At 49.1% G+C, this 21,947-nt stretch overlaps 1 protein-coding gene and 1 long non-coding RNA gene across 4 annotated transcripts; one reads left to right on the top strand and one right to left on the bottom strand.

The window, feature by feature from the left end:
• Positions 1-1,197: 1,197 nt before the first annotated feature.
• RSL1D1 (ribosomal L1 domain containing 1) lies at positions 1,198-14,990 on the bottom strand. Its single transcript, XM_059154813.1, has 9 exons — positions 14,807-14,990; positions 13,949-14,088; positions 12,802-12,940; positions 11,545-11,693; positions 11,354-11,455; positions 7,576-7,669; positions 7,362-7,487; positions 4,747-5,070; positions 1,198-2,760 (listed from the first exon to the last, which is right to left on the bottom strand). The coding sequence occupies exons 1-9, from the start codon at positions 14,903-14,905 to the stop codon at positions 2,434-2,436; spliced, it is 1,500 nt and encodes a 499-aa protein (XP_059010796.1). The 5' UTR covers positions 14,906-14,990; the 3' UTR covers positions 1,198-2,433.
• Positions 14,991-15,036: 46 nt separating this feature from the next.
• Positions 15,037-20,451, top strand: LOC131819753 (uncharacterized). Of its 3 annotated transcripts, none has more exons than XR_009349316.1 (3): positions 15,037-15,336; positions 19,524-19,655; positions 20,228-20,451. It is a non-coding gene; the product is annotated as an uncharacterized LOC131819753 (long non-coding RNA). The 3 variants fall into 3 exon arrangements; XR_009349318.1 differs by having other exon boundaries at positions 16,651-19,655; positions 20,250-20,451; XR_009349317.1 differs by having other exon boundaries at positions 16,651-19,655.
• The last annotated feature ends 1,496 nt before the right edge of the window (positions 20,452-21,947 follow it).

Here is a 21,947-nt window from a genome sequence, read left to right as displayed (position 1 = left end):
AGCCCGATGTGGGGCTCAATCCCAGGACCCTGGGACCATGACCGGAGCCGAAGGCAGAGGCCTTAACCCACAGAGCCACCAGGCGCCCTAAAACTGCTTCTTAAAAATGAAGACTTGGGTGCCTGGGTGGCTCAGCCAGTGAAGTGTCTGCCTTCGGCTCAGGTCATGATCCCAGAGTCCTGGGATGGAGCCCCGCATCAGGCTCCCTGCTCCTTCCTCTCCCACTCCCCCTGTGTGTTCCCTCTCTTGCTGTCTCTGTCAAGTAAATACAATCCTTAAATAATAATAAATGAAATAAAAATAAAACCCAAGGATTGATGAGGACCTCTTATATTTTCCTAAAGTCCCACAGTGAATCTTGATGCTGTGTGCATTAACACAGCCAAAACAGTAGCGATTTTAAGGAGGGTCCACACCAATGTAGAGCCCTGTGGTACCTGAACTGACGACCCTGAGCTCAAGACCTGAGCTAAGGTCAATAGTCGGATGCTTGAATAAGCCACTCGGGTGACCCGAAAACAGTAGCGATTTTTAAGAAGAAATGTAGACAAAGCAGACCCTTCACATATTTAATAAAATGGCTTAAAGACTTGTTGGCTATTTAAAACCCTTCCATACTTGATTAAGGTGCCTGGGCGGCACGGTCACGGAAGTGTATGATTTATGGTTTGGGCGCAGGTTATGATCTCAGGGTTGTGGGACTGAGCCCCAGGTCAGGCTCCACGCTCAGTGTGCAGTCTGCTTGAGATTCTCTCTCTCTCCCTCTGCCCCTCCCCCAGCTTGCACTCTCCCTAAACTCTTTCTAGAAAATAAATCATTAAACAACAACAAAAGATAGCCACACACTCACCTCTTGAACCCAAGAGCGTGACTCACTATAGTGATTTCACGCACTCCTCTCGGCCCCTAGGGAGACCACTGACCGCTCCCAGCCCTGTTGGTCAGCTGGGGATCATGCCTGAGCCTTAGAAACGTAGTGCCTTTTCATTGCGATTCCGAATTTTCACCAATTCCCCAACTGTGGCTTTCCCTTGTCAAAAAAAAAAAAATAATAATAATCATCCTGCTTAGGAAGTTTAAGCAAGTCTGCCATTTCCACTGCAGAGAATTTATGAGTGAAACCCGCAGCACAGAGGACAGGAAGGTGAACTGCTGCCTTACATTCGATCAGGACCAAGCTGCAGACCAGAGAATCACTTGGTGTTGCAAAATCTTTATTTGGCTAGAGGTTGGGATGAAAACACCATACAGCTTCTCCCCTGCAAAATTACGTCCTGTAGAGAATGGACTAGCCTGACAACGTTGAGTTTCCCTCTTTAAAACAGCACTTGAATCTCCATCTCTGAAGCCCATCTGGCCGTGTCCCCACGGCACCTTGTTCCTATGGAAAACCCATTGATGACGTTTGCCCTTGACAGTAAATGCACACTCGAGAGCCTGAGGCCAGCAGAAATAACAAATTCTGCATTTTAGAGACTTTTGTGATTTAAAAAGTAAATGTTACCATTTACTTTGTGGTATCAAAAAAGCAGGTGGTCTAGCTCCTGACTTGGAAGGAAAACCCCTGGAGGCTTGCCTTGTTTCTGAACCATATGATCTTTCTGGAAAGCACGCGTCACTAGCCATTAGGACAGTGCGTCCATGGCTTAGAGTCAGGGATGTGGACCCCCAATCAAATCCAGGGAGAGGCTGAGCACCCCAACAGTCACTTACTGCTTCAGAACACATCTACTGAACAGTCCTGCAGAAGGAACACAGTGTACACGTAAATGCACACAGGCGGACAGTCTGGAGGAAGACGGGCATGTATTTCTTGCCTACGCCAATGCTCCCCGGTAACTAAGCCCACTGAATGCACACTGCCTCAGTGACCCACAGCCGTGGCGGACTGCCACCGAAATCAATGATTTGGATCTCAAGGGTCCTTTCCAAAAACCCACCAAGACTCTCTCCGAAGTGCCACAGCCGAGTGTCGGCAGCGGGCCTATCCCGGGCCTGCGGACGAGCTTTGGGACGGTTTGCACAGACGAGTGTAAAGGAGCCTCAGAAAACAGATGGTGGAAACGGGCGGGAAAGGATCACATCGGGGGGGGGGGGGGGGGGGTTCCAGGAAAAACCAACAAGGTGGGGAAGGCCGATACTCTGCTCAGAAGCCGACGGCACGCTGTAATAACAGCCAGAGAGCACTGTACTCTCCTGTCCTATTAGCAAATGCACAGAAGACCAACTTAAAAAAAAAATTGATTTACTTCAAAACTACTGGTTCTCACGCGCACAAACGGATGCCAGAACTACTTGCGGAGGTTTTAAAAAATATTGAAGTCTGGGCCTCACTCCCAGAGAAGACTGCATGGTATGGGGGTCAGGACCCTGCATTTTTAAAAAGCTCTTCGGGGAATGTGGATGTTCCCTTCTGCCTGAGTCTCTAGATTTTTAGGTCGACTGGGGTACTTTGGGCTTTTTGGGCCACTGTTTGGGAGTGCGGGGAGCTTTTTTCGCAGATTTACTAGCAGTGGTGAAGAACTTAGCCCCTGGCATTTTGGTCATCTGTCTTGGGTCTTTTTTCCCCCGCGAAGAGTTTTTTTCTTTCTCTGCGTCTTCTTTGATTCTTGGCTTCTTCTCCGGGCCACTGCCCGGGGTCTTGGGCTCCACAGCCTTTGGGGTCTCCAAACCCGGTAAAGCCTTTCTCTTCTTCCCACGGGGTGTGCTGGGAGCAGGACTCTTTTTTGGAGGCTTCTTTCCTGCAGCTTGTTTTTGCACCTAAGAAAAAGCAGAGTTAAGTCCAAGGGAAACCCTGAAAGTGTCCCTCTGAGAAGTGATATCATCATGTCACCCCCCAAAGGGATACTACAGTGTGATAACATGCGGGATGGCTTTGCCTTTTGGCACACAGGCATTCTGAAAGGTAACTGTTTTCCATCATTATGGATGGTAGCAAGGACCCTGGTGCTGCTCTCCCAGATCTGGTCAACAGAGAACCGTTTTTGCCTTTCATAGAGACACCAAGAAGCGCCCACTGGGAGCACCCCTAGGAGCCTGTGGCCCAATCCTGACTCTTCTCCATCTTCAGGTGTACATTCCTTGCCTGTGGGTGAGGACAGGAGTCTCCCAAACTGTCTGTGTAAAAACCACGCGGGCTGCCTGTCAGGAAGCCCTGCTTCCCAAAGCAGACCGAGAAGGTCTTGGAGGGCAGCGTGTTCCAGGATCCTCCAGAGCCCAGATGACAGCCGCTGGACAGCACTCTAGTGACAGACGCGTCCAATATGGGAGGAAGTCAGAGAGGCAAAAACAGCCAGCAAAGCAAAAGTTTGCTTTTCAGTAAATATAAAACGGTAGGATTGTTATGGGAAATTTGGAAAACGTAAGAAATACGAGAAACAAAATTCTCTGACAACTTCAGCACACCATATTAACTACCTATCATTCACTACTTTCCCCCTAGAAGTGTGCATTCATTTAAAAGTTAAATGTTGGGGAACCTGGTTGGCTCAGTTGGTCAAGTGTCTGCCTTCAGCTGGGATCATGGGATGGAGCCTCATGTTGGGCTCCCTGCTCAGCGGGGACTCTGCTTCTCCCTCTGCACCCCTCTACCCACGCTCTCTCTCTCAAATAAAAAATCTTAAAAACAAATGAATGAATGCCAAATGTTATGCCCTTTCCCTAGTTACTTCATTAGCATTCCCAAGGGCTCTGTATTTTCTTTTTTTAAAAGATTTTATTCATTTATTTGACTCAGAGAGAGATCACAAGTAGGCGGAGAGGCAGGCAGAGAGAGAGAGGAGGAAGCAGGCTCCCTGCTGAGCAGAGAGCCCGATGCGGGGCTCGATCCCAGGACCCTGGGATCATGACCTGAGCTGAAGGCAGAGGCTTTAACTCACTGAGGGCTCTGTATTTTCTTACTGAACATCATCTCAAATTACTTATAAAGACGACCAGAAAGGCCCATGACGTGTCCTCCTCTGCGCCTCGCTGGCGAACGAGGAGACTTCTGTACACACGAACACACTTCTACAGCTTGAGCTACATACCAGCCAGTCAGCTATCCACTCTTCCAATCTGCAACATGTCACAAGCCGTCCCCTGGAAACACACAAAGTGTGCTTTCTCCAAAAACAATTACAATGCTCCCAGGTACACGGATCCTTTGTGTTAGCTCCGAGCAGACTTAAAAACTCAGAGGAACTCTGGGGACACCTGCACAAGGAGTACTTTCACCAACATGAAAACTCCAACATCCTGACAATTCTAAGGACGGCCGCTCCTGGACAAAGAACCCAATCGGTCAAGGGCAGGGCTAGCCCTGGGACGGCCACTCCCACCTCCCAAGGCGACTCCTCACACCAGGCACAGGCCGACTGCACCCATGGTGAGAACAGCCGTCCGGGCCCTCAGCATCCCCTTTCTTCCTCCTCATGTTCCAGAGACCTTTTCCTAGCTGGACGGACACTGAGAACGAGGAAGAACTATACCAAGGAATCAAACAGTTAAAAAATTCTGTTCCTCTAACTGATCCCGTGAAACCCACGCAGTTGGAGTTCCGGAGCCCGCGGGGCTGGGGTGCCGGAGAGGTTTCGGGAGCACGCCTGCGAGCCGCCATGGCCTGCTAAGTTTCCTAAGGCTGACACGGGGGATCCAGGACTCTCCGTCAGCAACGACACCACTGCCCACGTTTCTGCCCTGGCCTGCTCGTTAAAACCACGGGCAGCGTTTCCTACAACTACAGTGAAAATCAATGACAGTCAGTACCTCCGCGTTTCCTTTGGCTGGCGTCCCCCCTATTGGGACCAGCACAGGGATCTCGTCTTCAGATTCCTCCTGAACCTTTGACTGAGCTTTCCCTCGACAGCCCTGTTTCTTCTCACGGGCTCCGGACCCCTCCTTCTGGGGGGCGGGGGCAGGGGCCGGGGCCGGGGCCGGGGCCGGGGCTGCAGCTCCACTAGTTTTGGTGTCCACGTCCTCCTTCTCCGGGCCCGACGGGGTCTTTCCAGCCTGCTTCATAAGCCTTTTGTTTTTCTTCTTCTCTTTCTGTTTTTCACGATACTCTTTTTGTTTTTGTTTTTTCTTTGCCTCCTACAAAAAATAAGCAAAAACGATACATACACAAGCACAAGCGTAACTTCAGTAAGGGACATACTCGTCGGCACATCAACGGCAGAAATTCAGCACATGCAGCTCTGATGCCCCCAACGCTTCTGCGAAGTGCCTCGATGTGGACCAACTCCGAGCAAACAAACCCCATGACTGGCACGTGAACCTCAACTCCAGTCTGGCTGTAACTTGCAGCCACTCGCTCTGGGAATTAACACGCCGGGACTCCGAACCCGGGTGTGCGGCTGGGGCTTCCGTGAAAGCTGATCTCGTTCACGGGGGAGTTAAGAATTATTCTCAGTTGTAGAGCACTCTGATGTGATTTATGTCTCAATAAAACGGTTTTCCCCAAACTCACACAACTCATCATTTTTCCCCCACTTCAGGGTTTTGGCTTTAAGTGGAAACAGTAAAACGTTTCAACAGCTAGAGGTCTGTTGTCCTAACCACAGAGTCCCAGTCAATAACATCCCTGACCGTATCCAACCCATTTTAACCAGCGGTTCCAACGTTTTAACCAGCAATTCCAACATTTTCTCCAAGTCCTCAAATGAATCGGACAAATGGCAAAAAAATTCAGATTTCTTGCTTCTCGTAACAGCAGTCTGTTATCCTGGGTCATCTTCCCAATGAAAATAAGTAAAAAAGTAGGGTAGAATATATTTAAAAAAAATTTTTTTTATCTTAAAGGCATCAAGGAACCAACTACCTGTAAGACATTTAAAATAAGGACCCAAAGGGTAAGTGAGCCCAGAAGCAAATTCTGCCAAGAGTATTTGCTGATCCCTAATTTTTATTTTAACAGGGAGTGGAGGGTGGATGGAGAGAAATCAAATACCAGTGTCCACACTGGGGTGGGGTTATAGGAGGAACCCCCCACAGTAAGCTGGGAGGCCTGTGAGTTACTCTCGGGGTAAAGAGGAAGAGGAAGCAGAGCTTTGTAGAGTCTTCGCATGGTCTGCTTGAAATCCTTCAGGGGATCTCAAGCCCTGAAATGCGCTCCAGGTCCAGGGTCCCAAGGTGCCCAACACACAGAAATGGAAATCTTCTAGAGAAACATCTCTATCCTATACCTCAAATTATTTCTACCAATCATGTTCCCAATACGACGGTCACGACACAAAGACAAGAGGTCCACAAGGAGCCAGCAGGGACACAGAATCGGCTGTGATGCCAGCACAGTGCTACTCCAACGACTGGACGATACAACAGTTAACGCTGAACGTGTTCCAGGAATTACAGGGAAATGGAGAATGATTTAGGAGTAGTTAATAAGAAAGTAAAAGAAGTAAAGCCATTTTGAAAAAGAACAAAATACACCATTTCTACAAGTAAAAAGAAAAAAAAATAGTGCGGTGCCTGGGTGGCTCAGTGGGTTCAAGTGTCTGCCTTCGGCTCAGGTTGTGATCTCGGGGTCCTGGGATCAAGACCCACATCGGGCTCTCTGCTCAGTGAGGAGCCTGCTTTCCATCCTCTCTCTGTCAGTCTCTCTGCCTACTTGTGTTCCCTATCTGATAAATAAATAAAATCTTAAAAAAAAAAAAAATAGCAAGACCTAAATTAAAACCCCACTGAACCTTATTAACATGGCTAAAGAAAAGTGTCAACAAACTAAGAGACTGGTCTAACCAACAGCAAAAAAAAAAAAAAAGAAACGTTCTCTGTTTTTTTTTTTGTGTGTGTGTGTGTGTGTGCACTAGCATCAAGAGCACTGAAAACCTACAAACCCAAACTGAGAGGTTATCTGTGAGCCTAACACAATCGTCAATTTTGTCCACCGAAAAGTGCTTAAAAGGGTGCCAGGGTGGCTCAGTGGGTTAAAGCCTCTGCCTTCAGCTCAGGTCATGATTCTAGGGTCCTGGGATCGAGACCCACATGGGGCTCTCTGCTCAGCAGGGAGCCTGATTCCTCCTCTCTCTCTGCCTCTCTGCCTACTTGTGATCTCTGTCAAGTAAATAAATAAAAATCTTAAAAAAAAATAAAAGTGCTTAACGAACTTCCTGTTTTCTTTTAGCTTCTCTTGCCTCTACACAGGCCCCCACTGAGCCTCCTCGGCCACTTAACTAACGTACCAATAAACACAAGGTACCTGTACCTCGCTATGCTTTACTCACACCCCCGCTAACGGAGTTCATCTGTAGAGTGGGGGCAACGCACGCAAAGCAGGACCACTGGGCAGCCACTAAAGGTCAGGCAGGAAGGGCATCTGCTCCTCTTCCTGGGCCATGTTTCTATCTGGGAGGAAGCCCACCGGTATTTTAAACCCTACTCACCTTCTTCTTCTGACTGGGGGTGCTTATGCCCTTGGCTTCATCTTGACAGCTGACAAACGAGGAAAAGATAGGCAAGGAAGCGGACCTCTCAGTTTTCACGTACAAGAGCTTCACGCTCTCCCACTTCTGCAACAGACAAAAAAAGGTATGATCGGTGCGGGTCCCGTTTCTTTGAAACAAGCAAGAGTCAAGGCATGCCCCCGTGGGACCGCACCTCTGGCAACTTTTGCGAAAGCCTCTTTGCCACAGTGATGATGTTCTCGACAACGTGCTCAACCTCCATTCCAGTGTGGCCAACGCGGATAGTACTGCAACATAATACAGTACGAGACAGAAAAGTTTTAAAAAATAATAGTAATTTGTGTTTCAAAATACAGCACAGGCAAAGTAAGCGAACATAAATACACGATCCTGAGAAAAAACAATTAAAGGTAGAAGCGTTCAAGTCTTTGTGGTTTCACTATTTCTTCTTATAGTTGTTTTATACAACTGCTATTTTATTTAAGTTCAATTAACATAGTGTACTGTTAGTTCCAGAGGTAGAGGTCAGTGGTTCATCAGTCTTGTATAATGCCCAGTGCTCACGGCATCACGTGCCCTCCCTCATGCCCGTCACCCAGTTACCGCCTCCCTCACCCCCCCGTCCCTCCAGCAACTCTCAGTTTGTTTCCCGTGATGAAGAGTCTCTTGTGGTTTGTCTCCCTCTCTGGTTTTATCTTATTTTTCCCCCTTCCCTACCATCGTGTTTTGTTTCTTAAATTCCACCTGTCAGGGGCACCTGGGTGGCTCAGTGGGTTAAAGCCTCTGCCTTCGGCTCGGGTCATGACCACAGGGTCCTGGGATCGAGCCCCACATCGGGCTCTCTGCTCAGCAGGGAGCCCACTTCACCACCACCACCACCCCCCACTCTGCCTGCCTCTGTCAAATAAATAAATACAATCTTAAAAAAAAAAAATTTCCACCTATCAGTGAGATCATACAGTAAGTGTTTTCCTGTGATTGACTTGTTTTGCTTAGTTTCATGTTATTTTTTTTTAAGATTTTATTTATTTGTCAGAGAGAGAGAGCATATGCCCTGCTCCTGAAATACCATGACCCGGTGATGAAGGAGCTGCCCTGAGAGGCTTATCAGCCATCAGCTGGTGGAAGTTCTACCTTCGTTCTAGAAAACACGGGTCACACAGCTGGCCCTGAAGCTTTCCTGAGGAGGGGCTGTTCTGGAAGGAGACGGCTGGGAGGGATGCTTGTGTCTTTATGGTCCCCTGTCCTGACCCAGCTGTCATCATCTAAGACCAACAGTTCTTGTTCCTGGTGTAACAGCATCTTCGGGCCAAGGGCAAGATGATCCCTTCAGCTGAAGCGGGGTGTAGACAGAAGCCAAGTGGAAAGCTCCGCTACCGCTCAGCCACTGGGGCCCGGTTCCCGCCAGGCCCTGTCCTCCCTACCTCAGGAGCTGGAAGGCAAACTCTTGGTCTGCTGGGAGTCGCAGAATGAGGACCAGACGGGGCTGTTGCTGTCACCCCCCTCCGGCCACAGACGGCTCTGCCCGCTGCGCGCTCCCTGCCAGCTGCAAGCACATCCCCGGTCTCCCAGACGGGAAGACGACAAGCAGTGAAGGAGAGAGGACAGGGGGCAGGTGACAGGACAGGAGAGAGAAGGAGGGGAGCCAGGAGGAGGGTGGGTGTGAAAGGAGAGGAAAGCACAGCTCAGGCGTCTGTACTGTCCGCCCGCTGCCCACAACTCTCCTGAAGGGAAAGAGGAGACCGCGGCTCCTTCCTCTGCCTTCTCGGAGCCGTCTCCCGCTCGCAGCCGCCCACCGATCCCAGGCCCCCGGGCCCCTGACCTGCCCAAGGACCATCTCCCACGAGCCACGACTTTGATGTCTGCCTACAACCAGAGTCAGGCCCAGGCCTGACCACCAGCATTCCTCAGCAGCTTTACTACACCCAGTTAAGGGATCGCCCACCTGCAGACAGAAGATAAGCCCAGAACCGTCCCGGGGAAGCAGAGTCTAGACAATCTGGTGGTCCCATTTTACCATGGGCCCTGCCCTGGGCATGCAGAGGTTTCCGGGGTATCTGGAAGAGAGGCCCAAGAGCCCCCCAAGTGCTGCCCTCCTGGCAGCTGCCCAACCCCATACCACAGATGCCCCAGCCAGAAGGGAATTTTTCAAAATGATTCTGAATGTGTCTAGAAATCCCCTCCTTCAAAGGGGGAACCCTCTTACACTGCTGGTGGGAATGCAAGCTGGTGCAACCGCTCTGGAAAACAGCATGGAGGTTCCTCAAAAAGTTGAAAACAGAGCTACCCTACAATCCAGCAATCGCACTACTGGGTATTTACCCTAAAGATACAAATGTAGTGATCTGAAGGCGCACGTGCACCCGAATGTTTATAGCAGCAATGTCCACAATAGCCGAACTACGGAGAGAACCTAGATGCCCATCAACAGATGAATAGATGAAGAAGATGTGGTATATATACACAATGGAATACTATGCAGCCATCAAAAGAAATGAAATCTTGCCATTTGCAGCAATGTGGATGGAACCAGAGGGTATTATGCTGAGCGAAATAAGTCAATCAGAGAAAGATAATTATCATATGATCTCCCTGATATGAGGAAGTGGAGATGCAACATGGGCAATATGGGGAGTAGGAAAGGAATAAATGAAACAAGATGGGATTGGGAGGGAGACAAACCATAAGAGACTCTTAATCTCACAAAACAAACTGAAGGTTACCGGGGGGAGGGGGGCAGGGAGAGGGTGGCTGGGTTATGGACATTAGGGAGGGTATGTGCTATGGTGAGTGCTGTGAAGTGTGTAAACCTGGCAATTCACAGACCTGTACCCCTGGGGCAAATAATACATTATATGATTAAAAAAAAAAAAAAAAAAAATCCCCTCCTTCTGCTCATCTGCCAAGTGCTCAAACTGAACCAGCCCCTTGGCGTGTTAAAAAAGGTGGAGCCACATTCTCTGTCCACCCGGGGAGCCACACCTCCCCAAAAGGTCTCTCCTGATCTCAGAGGCCGGATGTGGGGGTTCTACCCAGCTCGCCATCCTGATTCAGAAGAAATCAGTGTGAAAACAAAGAGACAGCAGACAGCCGATGAGGCAGGATGGATGATGAATTCACTGAACAAGAAGTCAAATCAAGACTTAGGGGTCTCTCCCCTGTAACGGGGACCATGATCCTGGGCAAGAGGAGAGCCCAGAACCACTGACGTTCACTACGTGTTAGTTTTGTCCTCCTTGTTTCCCACAATACCTACAGATGCCACTAGCCACACGCGCCGATTTCAGTTTACATTATGTGAAATCAAGTAAAATTAGAAATTCAGGGCGCCTGGGTGGCTCAGCAGGTTAAGCCGCTGCCTTCGGCTCAGGTCATGATCTCAGGGTCCTGGGATCGAGTCCCACATCGGGCTCTCTGCTCAGCGGGGAGCCTGCTTCCTCCTCTCTCTCGCTGCCTACTTGTGATCTCTGTCAAATAAATAAATAAAATCTTAAAAAAAAAAAATTAGAAATTCAGCTCCTTGGCCATGGCAGCCATATACAGCTCATGACTCCCCCCCCCGCCCGCTTTTTAAAAAAGATTTTATTTATTTATTTATTTGACAGAGATCACAAGTAGGCAGAAGAGAGAGGAGGAAGCAGGCTCTCCACCGAGCAGAGAGCCCAATGTAGGGCTCTATCCCAGGACCCTGAGACCATAACCCAAGCCAAAGGCAGAGGCTTTTACCCAATGAGCCACCCACGCACCCCGTGCTCAGGACTCTTATGCAGATCCCCGCTACAGACCACTTTAATCACTGTACAAAGTTCTCTGGGATGGCGCTTTTCTAGGGAACCAAATACTTCTTAGGGATATACCTTACTTTTAACAGAAAGATCTGGTTTCATTAACACGATCTTGTTTAAAAAAAAAAAATTTATATAATTATTATCAAGTGGGTAGAAAATGAGACACTGGTAGCTTTGACCTACCTGCAGGAACCACTTTTAGAGATGTTTAAGACCGTTCCACCGATGCACTCATTGATCTCCCTGGATAAATTCTTGGACAGAAGGTTTACAGGTACCGGAACTCTGTAAGAACACACAGGCACTTGGAGCCGAATGTATCCACATCTGCAAAGTTCACTCAGCTCAAACCCCGTTACTGGTAAGAAACCTACTTCTTTCTGTGGTAGAAATGTCTCCCTAGGTGCGACGGCAAGAGACGCCGGATTCTCGCGTCCGTAAGGAAGAAGTCAAAGCTGCCCAGGAGGCGGAGCTTGGCTTCATAGGCTTTATACTCCTTTTTTAAAGTTCGGAGGGGGATAATCTAAAAAAAACAAAAGGAAAAGGAAACACGTAAAAAGTTGAACAAGAAGAAAACTGAAGCAATAACTTGTGTCCGGATCTTAAAACGTCCCAGGGCCACAGTTTAGGGAACACGTGGAGAGCGCCACGCGTGGGCCAGGCACTGTGTTAACCACTGGGGACACAGAGACTGATGAGCTGGGACGGCCTATAACGAAAGGACACCTACAACTACAAACCACAACAGGAGGCGCCAAGTCACAGGCAAACCCAGGAACTTTCTGAAAGTGCTGACCATGACCTAATGGAACGATCTTCTGGAAACTGTTCAAGATACAAAAGTTAAGGACGGGGCACCTGGGTGGCAGCTGGTTATGCATCTGCCTTCAGCTTAGGTCATGATTCTGGGGTCCTGGGATCTAGCCCAGCGCTGGGCTCTTTGCTCAGAGGGGAGTCTGTTTCTCCCTCTCCCCTGGCTTATGCTCTCTCAAATAAATTAGTGATGTACACATTAGCTTTTAGGTCAAAACAAACAAACAAACAAACAAAACAAAAAACCTTAACAGTTCATCTATCATATAAAAGATGGAACATACCTTACTGAAGCCAACAAAAATTATAAAGAAAAAATAAGATTAAAAATTAAATTTCTGGGGTGCCTGGGTGGTTCAGTGGGTTGAGCCTCTGCCATCAGCTCGGGTCATGATCTCAGGGTCCTGGGATCGAGCCCCGCATCAGGCTCTCTGCTCAGCAGGGAGCCTGCTTCCCCAGTTCTCTCTCTGCCTGCCTCTCTGCCTACTTGTGATCTCTGTCTGTCAAATAAATAAATAAAAAATCTGAAAAAAAAAAAAAGAAAAAAAAAAGAATTAAATTCCTAGGGCACCTGGCTGGCTCAGTTGGTGAAGCACATGACTCTTGATCTCAGGGCTGTGAGTTTAAGCCCCATGGTGGGTAAAGAGATTATGCAAAAATGAAATTTTTAAAATAAATGAATGAATGGCTAAATAAATAAAATAAAATCTCTATGACAGAAATACTAGGTTAGTAGGTAGTACAAGAATGTATGACTTATCATTTCAAGGACTGACTCAGATCTTCTAATTGTCCTGAAAATATTAACCGCTCCTGACCTGAGAAATGGTTTTAATCCCATGCTTGTTTAAAAGCTTCTTGTAAAACCGTTCCGTCTTTTCAGGAGTTAAGTTGGGTTCATCCTTGGTAAGTAAACAAATATCTGTTAAATCTGATCGAATACTGTGAGGCAAGGACCTGCAAAATACAGAGATGGAACAGAGAAAGCAAGCGTTATAACAGACACAATGTATGTTTCTATTCCACAGAACACACCATCAATTCAGTCATTCCAACAAAGTACATCCACGCTATTTAAGCAAATACTCTACCGAGAAAATTTTTAAAAAAAATTTTAAGATTTTATTTATCTGATAGAGAGAGCGATCACAAGTAGGCAGAGAGGCAGGCAGAGAGAGAGAGCGAAGCAGGCTCCCTGCTTAGCAGAGAGCCTAATGTGGGGCTTGATCCCAGGACCCCAAGATCATACCCTGAGCTGAAGGCAGAGGCTTAACGCACTGAGCCACCCAGGCACCCCGAACATTTAAAAATATATCTAGTCTTCAATGGTATGGAGAAGAGTAAGTAAACTGTCACAAATACCCAGAGTCCAAAATATCAATTAGGGGTGCCTCAGTGGCTCAGTCAGTTACAGGTCCAACTTGATTTTGGAGGATCTCAGGGTTATGAGATCAACCCCTGCACTGGGCTCCACCCCCGGTGTGGAGTCTCCTGCTTCCCAGGCCCCTCCCCCACCAAATAAAGTATCAATTACTATGTGGGATATAAGGAGACTTAAAACATAATGAAGCCACTCAAGGTAGTGAACATGGGGTTATTATTATTATTTTTGAAGGTTTTATTTATTTATTCGACAGAGAGAGAGAGAGAGAGATCACAAGTAGGCAGAGAGGCAGTCAGAGGTGTGGGGGGGGAGCAGGCTCCCTGCTAGGCAGAGAACCAGAAGCGGGGCTCCATCCCAGGACCCTGAGATCATGACTTGAGCTGAAGGCAGAGGCTTAATCCACTGAGCCACCCAGGCGCCCCGTGTTTTTGTTTTGTTTTGTTTTTTAAAGGCACAATTACATATTCCAACTCATAATTTGAGTTTGCAAAATTTCCACCAGAAACAAAAGCGCAACTGTTACAGCTCTTCAGAATGACCGAGCAGATAACAAGGGCAAAAAGTAGAAAATCAGAACTTACAATCTGACCCTCAGTTCTTTACTTGGAATCTTCCACAATATCACCATTAAAAAGAAATTTTCATTCTCATTCAAAAGCAATCCATTCGCGTTTTTCCTGGACTTGGAATGTGTCAACAGAGCTTCTACTGCCTTTCTAATCTGCAAAGTAGAGATATGCAAATAAATTAAATCTCACTCTTAGCATTTGCTCTCTCCTCTCGCCTTTTTTCCTTTTTTTTCCTCCTCAAATTCTATTTGAATAGGCAACTCCACAACGCTCTGTATTAGGATCCTACAATTTCGGATCAGACTCCATCAGAAACTGACCGAAGTATCCATCCGCTCAGCACCCACTTGCCAAAGAGAGCCTCTCCCACGTGAAGGCATCGCGCCAGGTGAGAACGTGCTGATTGAGGCAGCGATCGCGGGAAAAGCGCAACGCGCCGTAACTAGCACCCACTGGGCGCTTACCAAGGGTCAGGCCCCTGGCTACAGGTCTTCACCGGCCTTGCCTCCTCTGATCCCGGGGAGGCGCCGAAGCCAGCAGAGGCCCTCTTAGACCCGAGGTCACTGAGGCTTGCAGAATTAAGCCACCTGGCCAAGCCAACGGGTGAAGAAGCAGAGCCAGGTGCGTCGCACCCCGGAACCCCAGGCTGCCTCTGCCATCTACCTGGGGGACCAGGCCGCAGGGCTGGGGGTCGGCAGGCGCCTCCCCGCGCGCAGGAAGGAGGGGGCAGGCTGAGCGCTGCGCGACCCAGCGACTCTCCCCAAACCCCGGGGGGGTCCGCGGGGGCGCGAAGCCCGCACCGGCACCCCGCGTCTCACAAGCCCCCAGCCACCCCGCCTTCCGAACCCCGCGCCCCAAAGGGCCGCTCACCTGTCCTTTGTCCAGCTGCTCCACGGAGGCCGGGGTCGCGGGAGCGGAGTCCGAGGCTGCGGTTGAGGATGAGGGTGCGGGGGCAGCGGAACCCTCCATTTCGCTCGGACCTCGTGCGGCCCTGCTCGCGGTACCCGGGTCTGGCTCCCCGTGCGCACGCGCGAGCTCAGGCCCGTAGCCGGAAGTTGGGGGGCGGGACCGGCCTCTCGCGTCACGTCCGGGAGCGCGGGGTCAAGACCCAGGAAGTCACAGCTGCGGAGTTTTGGCTGCTGCCGTGAACCGAGCTAGCGGGCGCGCCTGGGGTCCCAGTGTCTCGCGTGAGGCGCGGGAGCCTCCTGGTGACTCCTGGCTCTCACTCTGCGCGGAGGGACTCGAGCGAGCGCCTGGATGCGGGGCAGAGGCGCGGGGAGAACGCGAGGCCTGGCCTGCCACCCGCCGCCGCCCCCTGGGAGCCCGGGGGCGCGGGTCTCTCCTGGGCCTCCGGTCCGCGGGCGAAGCGTGCCGCCTGGAATAATCCGAGGCCGGAGAAGGTAGAAGCCCCTCCCACCCCGCGTCCCCCGAGGTCCCCCCGCGGCCACCTGGAGCCTTCCAGGGATGTGCCAGGCACGTTAGGAAATACATCCTTCTTCCTCTTTATGGATGCGTGGGGTTAAACTTACTCTTTTCTTTTTAAGATTTTACGTATTTATTTGATAGCACAAGCAGGGGGAGTGGCAGGGAGAGCAGTCAGAAGGGGAAGCAGCAGGCTCCTCGCCGAGCGAGGAGCCCAAGACCCTGGGATCACGATCTGGGCGGAAGGTAGACGCTTGACCGACTGAGCCTCCCAGGCGGCCATTAATCATCTTTTTTGGAAAGCAGATACTAGCCTAGTGTACCCGCTGTTCTGGGCGTTGTCTTTTCCTCCGAATGCATGGATCTTGGAGATTGTCCACGTCGGTACCTCCTCGTCTTTAAAAACTGCCTTCTGTCGTGTAGGTGAACTGTTTCCTTAGGAGCATTTTGATGGACCTACAAGATGATTCTAGTCTTTTTGCAACTAGCTGTGGGCATTTTTGAGAGCTGAAAGAAGGGGAGCTGGAGGGGGGGGGTGCTTTCCATGTCTGTTGTTTCCCCGCAAAATGCTCCTTCCATTTTGGCAAGCCTGGAGGAAGGCTTGTTCTTCCGCTCGTCTCTGACAGTGACTTTGTGATCAGCTTGTGGAAGGAATGGTTTGAAACCTTCAGCACCTGCTCTCACTCATCTGTTCTAGAACTTCGTGTCGAAGGGTCTTCATTTTAGCACCGTATTCTGAATTTTGTGTGAGGCCAGGTGTACCGGCGTTGACTAGCGTTCTGCGAAGAGCGTTAGGGGAGTCGCATGTGACCTCTGAATTCGAGGTGGAGAACCAGACTTGTAGACCAAAGCAAAGGCGTGCCTTAAAGGAGCACGGTGGTGTTTGCAGGGAGCAAGTGGCTGGAGCAGGGACAGGCGGAGGGGAGGATGGGAGACGAGCTAGAATGGTAGCTTAGGCAATTAATTCATTGCGAGACTGAAGGTTGCTGTGTACCTTGGAGCACTCTGTAGGTATATGGTTTTTGAGTGGGTGGTAGGGAAGAAGAAGAGGTGGCCCAGTCCATCACTAGGCTTTGGGAAAGTTCATAATCTGGCTGTGATATTGTGGTGATATAAAAAAATAGGACACATGCCCAGAAATTCTTGGGATATTTAAGCAATGGTGCTTCATTCCCCTCCCCTCCAGTGTGACTTGTTTCTGTCAAATAGGACACAGCAGACTCTAGTTTCCACCTTGAGTATTTTTTCCCTTGCATGTCTCTCTCCCTCCCTCTCTTTTGTTGTGTTCACAGTGTTTGCTCTGGGTGAAGCCAGCCACAATGTCCTGACGCTACTCAGCCTGCTGCAACCACAGGAGTTAGCACGGAAGTGGATCCTCGAGGAGTTGAACCTTGAGACGATCAGAAACTTTTTTTTTTTTTTTAAGATTTTATTTATTTGAGAGAGAATGAGTCGAGTAGGGGCCAGGCAGAGGGAGAGGGAGAAGCAGACTCCCCGCTGAGCAGGGAGCCAGTGCAGGGCCTGATCCCGGGATCCTGAGATCATGACCTGAGCTGAAGACAGTTGCTTGATAGAGTCACCCATGCGCCCCGACCACAGACTCTAGAGAGACTCTTAGCCAGAACTGTCTAGCTGTGCTGCCTCCTGACCCACAGAAACTGTGAGGCACTAAGTGTTTGTTACTTTAAGGCACTAAATTAAGGGTAATTCGTTATCCATCGTAGATAGCTAATGGCAATTTGTAGACCTTCTGTCTTCAAGCCCATCCACTGTGTTGACGCAGAGGTCCTGGGGAGACCTCATGCTTAGCAGGTCCCAGAGCAACTCATTACCTTCCCCACAGACCTGCGTGGGGCTCACAGACCCGATGCGGGGCTCGATCCCAGGACCCTGGGATCATGACCTGAGCCGAAGGCAGAGGCTTTAACCCACTGAGCCACCCAGGCGCCCCCATAATTAGTATTTCTTTAAAGAATATATAATGCATTGGAATGACAGACACGGTTTACAGGAAAAGACTGTGGTTGTCTACGTACTGAAATCTGATGAGGGGAACAGCAGCGAGGACCAAGTGTAAGACTTGACCAAAGGGGCACCTGGGTGGCTCAGTCGGTTGAGCATCTGTGTGACTGTTGATCTTGGCTCTGCTTATGATCTCAGGGCCATGAGTTCAAGCCCCGTATTGTGCTGCACACTGGGCATGGAGGTTACTTAAAAAAAAGAAAAAGATCTGACCAAAAATTGGATATATTAGGAGGGAAATTCAGATTACTCCCAAATTCTGAATACCTGAGCACATGAGTGGTGGTGTTAGTAGAACTTGGGACAGCAGGAGGAGCAGATTTGGGAAGAAAAATACGAGATTCTTTTTCAGTATTTTGAGCTTGACATTCCAGGGGCACATCCAGGATCTGGGCCGTGGGAGGGAAGGTTCTTGAAGGAAAGAAGGAAGTTTGGAAGTCAGAGAAGGGACAGTTAACAGCTGTGGACGGATGAGCGCGCACAAAGTGGGACAGGGGAAGAGCAGGGCTGAGCAGAGCCCACAGTTTGGGGACAGGAGTATGGGAGCCCCTGTCGGAGCCTGAGAAATCAATCCAGGATGTCAAAGGAAACCAGGAGGGCGTTGTGTTCCCTCTGGAGGAGCGGAGATGCTGGGACAGGGTGACAGCGCGTCAGTACTGAGGAAATTGGGAAGACACACTGAATAAGGCCGTGCTGGTGGGCGGTGGTTGGGGGGGTACAGTGAGCTCGCAGAAAGCCGTTTCGGCAGAAGGATTATGAGCAATAGCAGGGGCGGAGGAAGATGGAGCGCGGGGATGTGTGTCACCTGTACCAGGAGGGTAAAGGAAGTAAAGTGACCATGTTTTCGTGTCCCAGGGACTTCGTTAGGGTCTCGGTTCTTTCATCACCAGGGATAGCGTGCTTAGTGACACTGCCTCGTCTCTCTAGTGGCATTATTGAATTACTTGTTAGCATCTTTGGTTTCCCCACAGACTGAACCTGTGTGGCCTCACGGGACTTTGGGTCCCCGGTGCCCAACTGTGTGTGCGCGCCCGGCCGCGTGAGTTCCCAGGGTGGGCTGAGGTGCGGGAGGGTGTGAGGCCCACTGTGAGCCGCGTTGTCGGCCCCCGAGTACCGCGTGGACGCAGGTGGCTCACAAACCGAGAGGACAGCGGTAGTGAGAGTTCCTCTCTAGAGTCCGTGCCCTACCCTGTCCTGGTAAGACCTGCTTGTTCCGCAAGAACCGGGGGTACACATAGGGCCCACCTGGCACGCGGGGGAACAGACCCTTGCTCCCAGTGTGGCTCTTCCCGGTGCACTGTCTTCATTCCTTCCTCTGAAGCAGTCTTTGTGCTTCCCATGTGCTCTTAAGACAGTGCCTGCCGGGCACCTGGGTGGCTCAGTGGGTTAAGCCTCTGCCTTCGGCTCAGGTCATGATCTCAGGGTCTTGGGATCGAGCCCTGCATTGGGCTCTCTGCTCGGCGGGGAGCCTGCTTTCTCCTCTCTCTCTGTCTGCCTCTCTGCCTACTTGTGATCTCTCTCTCTCTCTGTCAAACAAATAAATTAAAAAAAAAAAAAAAAAAAAAAAAAAAAGACAGTGCCAGCCTTCCTGTCCTTTTCCTGCTCCCTTCCTTTGGTCCTTTTGTAGGTGAGTGCTGGTTCTCCGGAATCGTTAGAGGATTCAGTGAGACAGCAATTACCTGCATAGCACCCAGCACACACATAATAGCACAAGACTTGCCCCGAGCTGAAAATACTATGACCGAATGGACTGGAGGTGAACTGTGCATCTTAGCTGCTGAAAGAGGGAAGGAGGGTTCAGGCAGGGGAGAGCTGGCCAGTCAGTCAAGACAGAAGACATTGTCATTAGACCCAGTTTTCTAAAGAACACTGGGCGGGCAGCAAAGTCTCGGGCAGTTAGGGGGCCTCCAGCAATGGTGGGGCCGGGTGAGCACCACGGGCACACCGAGTCACTCAGCCCTGCGGAGTGTACCAGCCCCTCCTTGGACACGACTTAGGAAGAAAACTTTGCAATCCAGCCAGCATCAGTCTAGAGGAATTACACTCCTTGAGGAATGTCATATTCAGGCCAATCTGAAAAGTGATTTCTAGACTTCTGCATGCAGAACAGGTTCTCAGTACCACTTGTCTCTTGGCATGGAAGGTCGGCAGCTGATGAGTTCTTGGAGGACCGCGATCACACTGGTAGATACCTGCTTGATGTCCTTAACAGTTCAGTACGTCTTTACTCAAATTAGGAAGGTTTTCAAGTAGCATGGGAGGTCATCAATAAAAGGTTAGTAAAAGAATTTTTAAAAGTTATTCAGGGGCACCTGGGTGGCTCAGTGGGTTAAGCCTCTGCCTTCGGCTCAGGTCATGATCTCAGGGTCCTGGGATCGAGCCCCGCATTGGGCTCTTTGCTCAGCGGGGAGTCTGCTTCCTCCCTCTCTCTCTGCCTGCTTCTGATCTCTGTCTGTCAAAATAATAAATAAAATCTTTTAAAAAAAAGTTGTTCATGAACATAATTCAAGAAAATAAGTCAGCTGAACAAGAAACAACAACAAAAATAGGACTTGGTCCTGAGGTTGAAGGAGTTGATTAGTAGAGGTATGAGTCCGGGTAATTTGCCCTGGCAGCACCAAAGTCTGTGGGGACAGTCCCACTTGGGAACAGGCATGGCTCGCCAAAGGGCACACAGTGGAGAAAGGATTCAGGATTGACAGGATCAGAAGGGAGCTCGTGTCATTTCACCACCTTTAAGGGGGACAAAATGATCTGTTTGGTAATAAAAGCAGATAAACAGAAAAGATGAAAACTTTTCTGTCTGGTTTATTTATTTGTTTGCATTTCTTCTTTTTTTTTTTTAAGATTTTATTTATTAATTTGACAGAGAGAAATCACAAGTAGACGGAGAGGCAGCCAGAGAGAGAGAGCGAGGGAAGCAGGCTCTCCGCCGAGCAGAGCGCCCAATGTGGAACTCGATCCCAGGACTCTGAGACCATGACCCGAGCCGAAGGCAGCGGCTTAACCCACTGAGCTACCCAGGCGCCCCTATTTGTTTGCATTTCTAATGATAGCTCAAAGAACGTTGTATTTGCGGGGCACCTGGGTGGCTCAGTGGGTTAAAGCCTCTGCCTTCGGCTCGGGTCATGATCCCAGGGTCCTGGGATCGAGCCCCACATCGGGCTCTCTGCTCAGCAGGGAGCCTGCTTCCTCCTCTCTCTCTACCTGTCTCTCTGCCTCCTTGTGATCTCTGTCTGTCAAATAAATAAATAAAATCTTTAAAAAAAAAAAGAAAAGAACGTTGTATTTGCAACTAAAATGACAGAATCCTAATTGGGAAACAAAATTAAATCTCCCTTCAAGGAGGGATAAAAAAAATTCTGGGATATTCATAAAGTAGAATGTTACTTGGCGATAGAGAATTAACTACTGAAAGACACAATGTGATTAATCTCAAAAACATGTTGCCTGAAAGAAGACAGTTGGGTGCCTAGTGATTCTGTTTATGTGGAGCTCGAACCCAGGGAAAACGAGTGTACAACCGAACAGTGGTCACCTTGGCTGGGAGAAGGAATGGATTGGAAAGGGACACAGTGGGACTTTCTGGGGTGACGGAAATGTTCTGTATGTTGACGTGAGTTCTACGTAATTGTACCCTCTTGACAGACTTAAATTATGTACATTTCACTGTATACAAATTGTGCCTTAAAAAAACAAGTTCTGTCTGCTGGAACTTTTTTTTTTTTTAAAGATTTTATTTATTTATTTGACAGAGATCACAAGTAGGCAGAGAGGCAGGCAGAGAGAGAGAGGAGGAAGCAGGCTCCCTGCTGAGCAAAGAGCCCGATGCGGGCTCAATCCAAGGACCCTGAGATCATGACCTGGGCGGAAGGCAGAGGCTTTAACCCACTGAGCCACCCAGGCACCCCGTGCTGGAACTTCTTTACAAATAGTAATTACTCCTAAGAATCTAGTTCTTTCAAAATTTCTTGATCCTAAAATTTAGTGTCTCTGCCAAGGAAATAACAAAGCTGGTCATGGAGATTGCTTTTATTCAGACTTGTGAAGTCTGTGAGCAAACACAGAGTGCTTGAGTCCTACACTTTTATTCCATTGAAAGGGGTGAAGTCACCATAGTTTTAATCTAAATATAATCATACAAAAAATTCTACAAAAAAGTTAAATATCTCATTTACCCCATGGTTTCCTCTCTAGCTCTTTTACCAGCAGACTTAGATGACCAGTAGCCTCTTAAACCAAAGAAAAGAACTTTTTGGTGAAAATGCTTAAAAATTAAAACGTACATAAATCATAAGGCACCTGGGTGGCTCAGTTGTTAAGCGTCTGATCTGCCCTCAGCTCAGGTCATGATCCCAGGGTCCTGGCATCGAGCCCTACATGGGGCTCCCTGCTCAGCAGAAAGCCTGCTTCTCCCTCTCCCACTCCCCCTACTTGTATTTGCTCTCTTGCTATGTTGCTGTCAAATAAATAAAATCTAAAACAAAACAAAACAAAAAAACCCCAACCTATGCATTAGTTAATTTTAACTACTTTTACTGTTTAAATATTTGGGCATGATCATTAG

The sequence above is a fragment of the Mustela lutreola genome, chromosome 17 (genome assembly GCF_030435805.1).
Source record: "Mustela lutreola isolate mMusLut2 chromosome 17, mMusLut2.pri, whole genome shotgun sequence".
NCBI classification, from domain to species: Eukaryota; Metazoa; Chordata; class Mammalia; order Carnivora; family Mustelidae; genus Mustela; species Mustela lutreola.
Note: the sequence above shows the minus strand (reverse complement) of the source record. Positions and strands in the feature narration are given on the sequence as shown.

Excerpts from the sequence above, each read along its gene's own strand:
- RSL1D1 (XM_059154813.1), bottom strand. The coding sequence starts at position 14,905 with ATGGAGGGTTCCGCTGCCCCCGCACCCTCATCCTCAACCGCAGCCTCG. Across the intron at positions 14,089-14,806 it reads AGCAGCTGGACAAAGGACAG|ATTAGAAAGGCAGTAGAAGC; the intron begins GTGAGCGGCCCT and ends TCTACTTTGCAG. Across the intron at positions 7,488-7,575 it reads TTTCGCAAAAGTTGCCAGAG|AAGTGGGAGAGCGTGAAGCT; the intron begins GTGCGGTCCCAC and ends TGTCTGTTGCAG.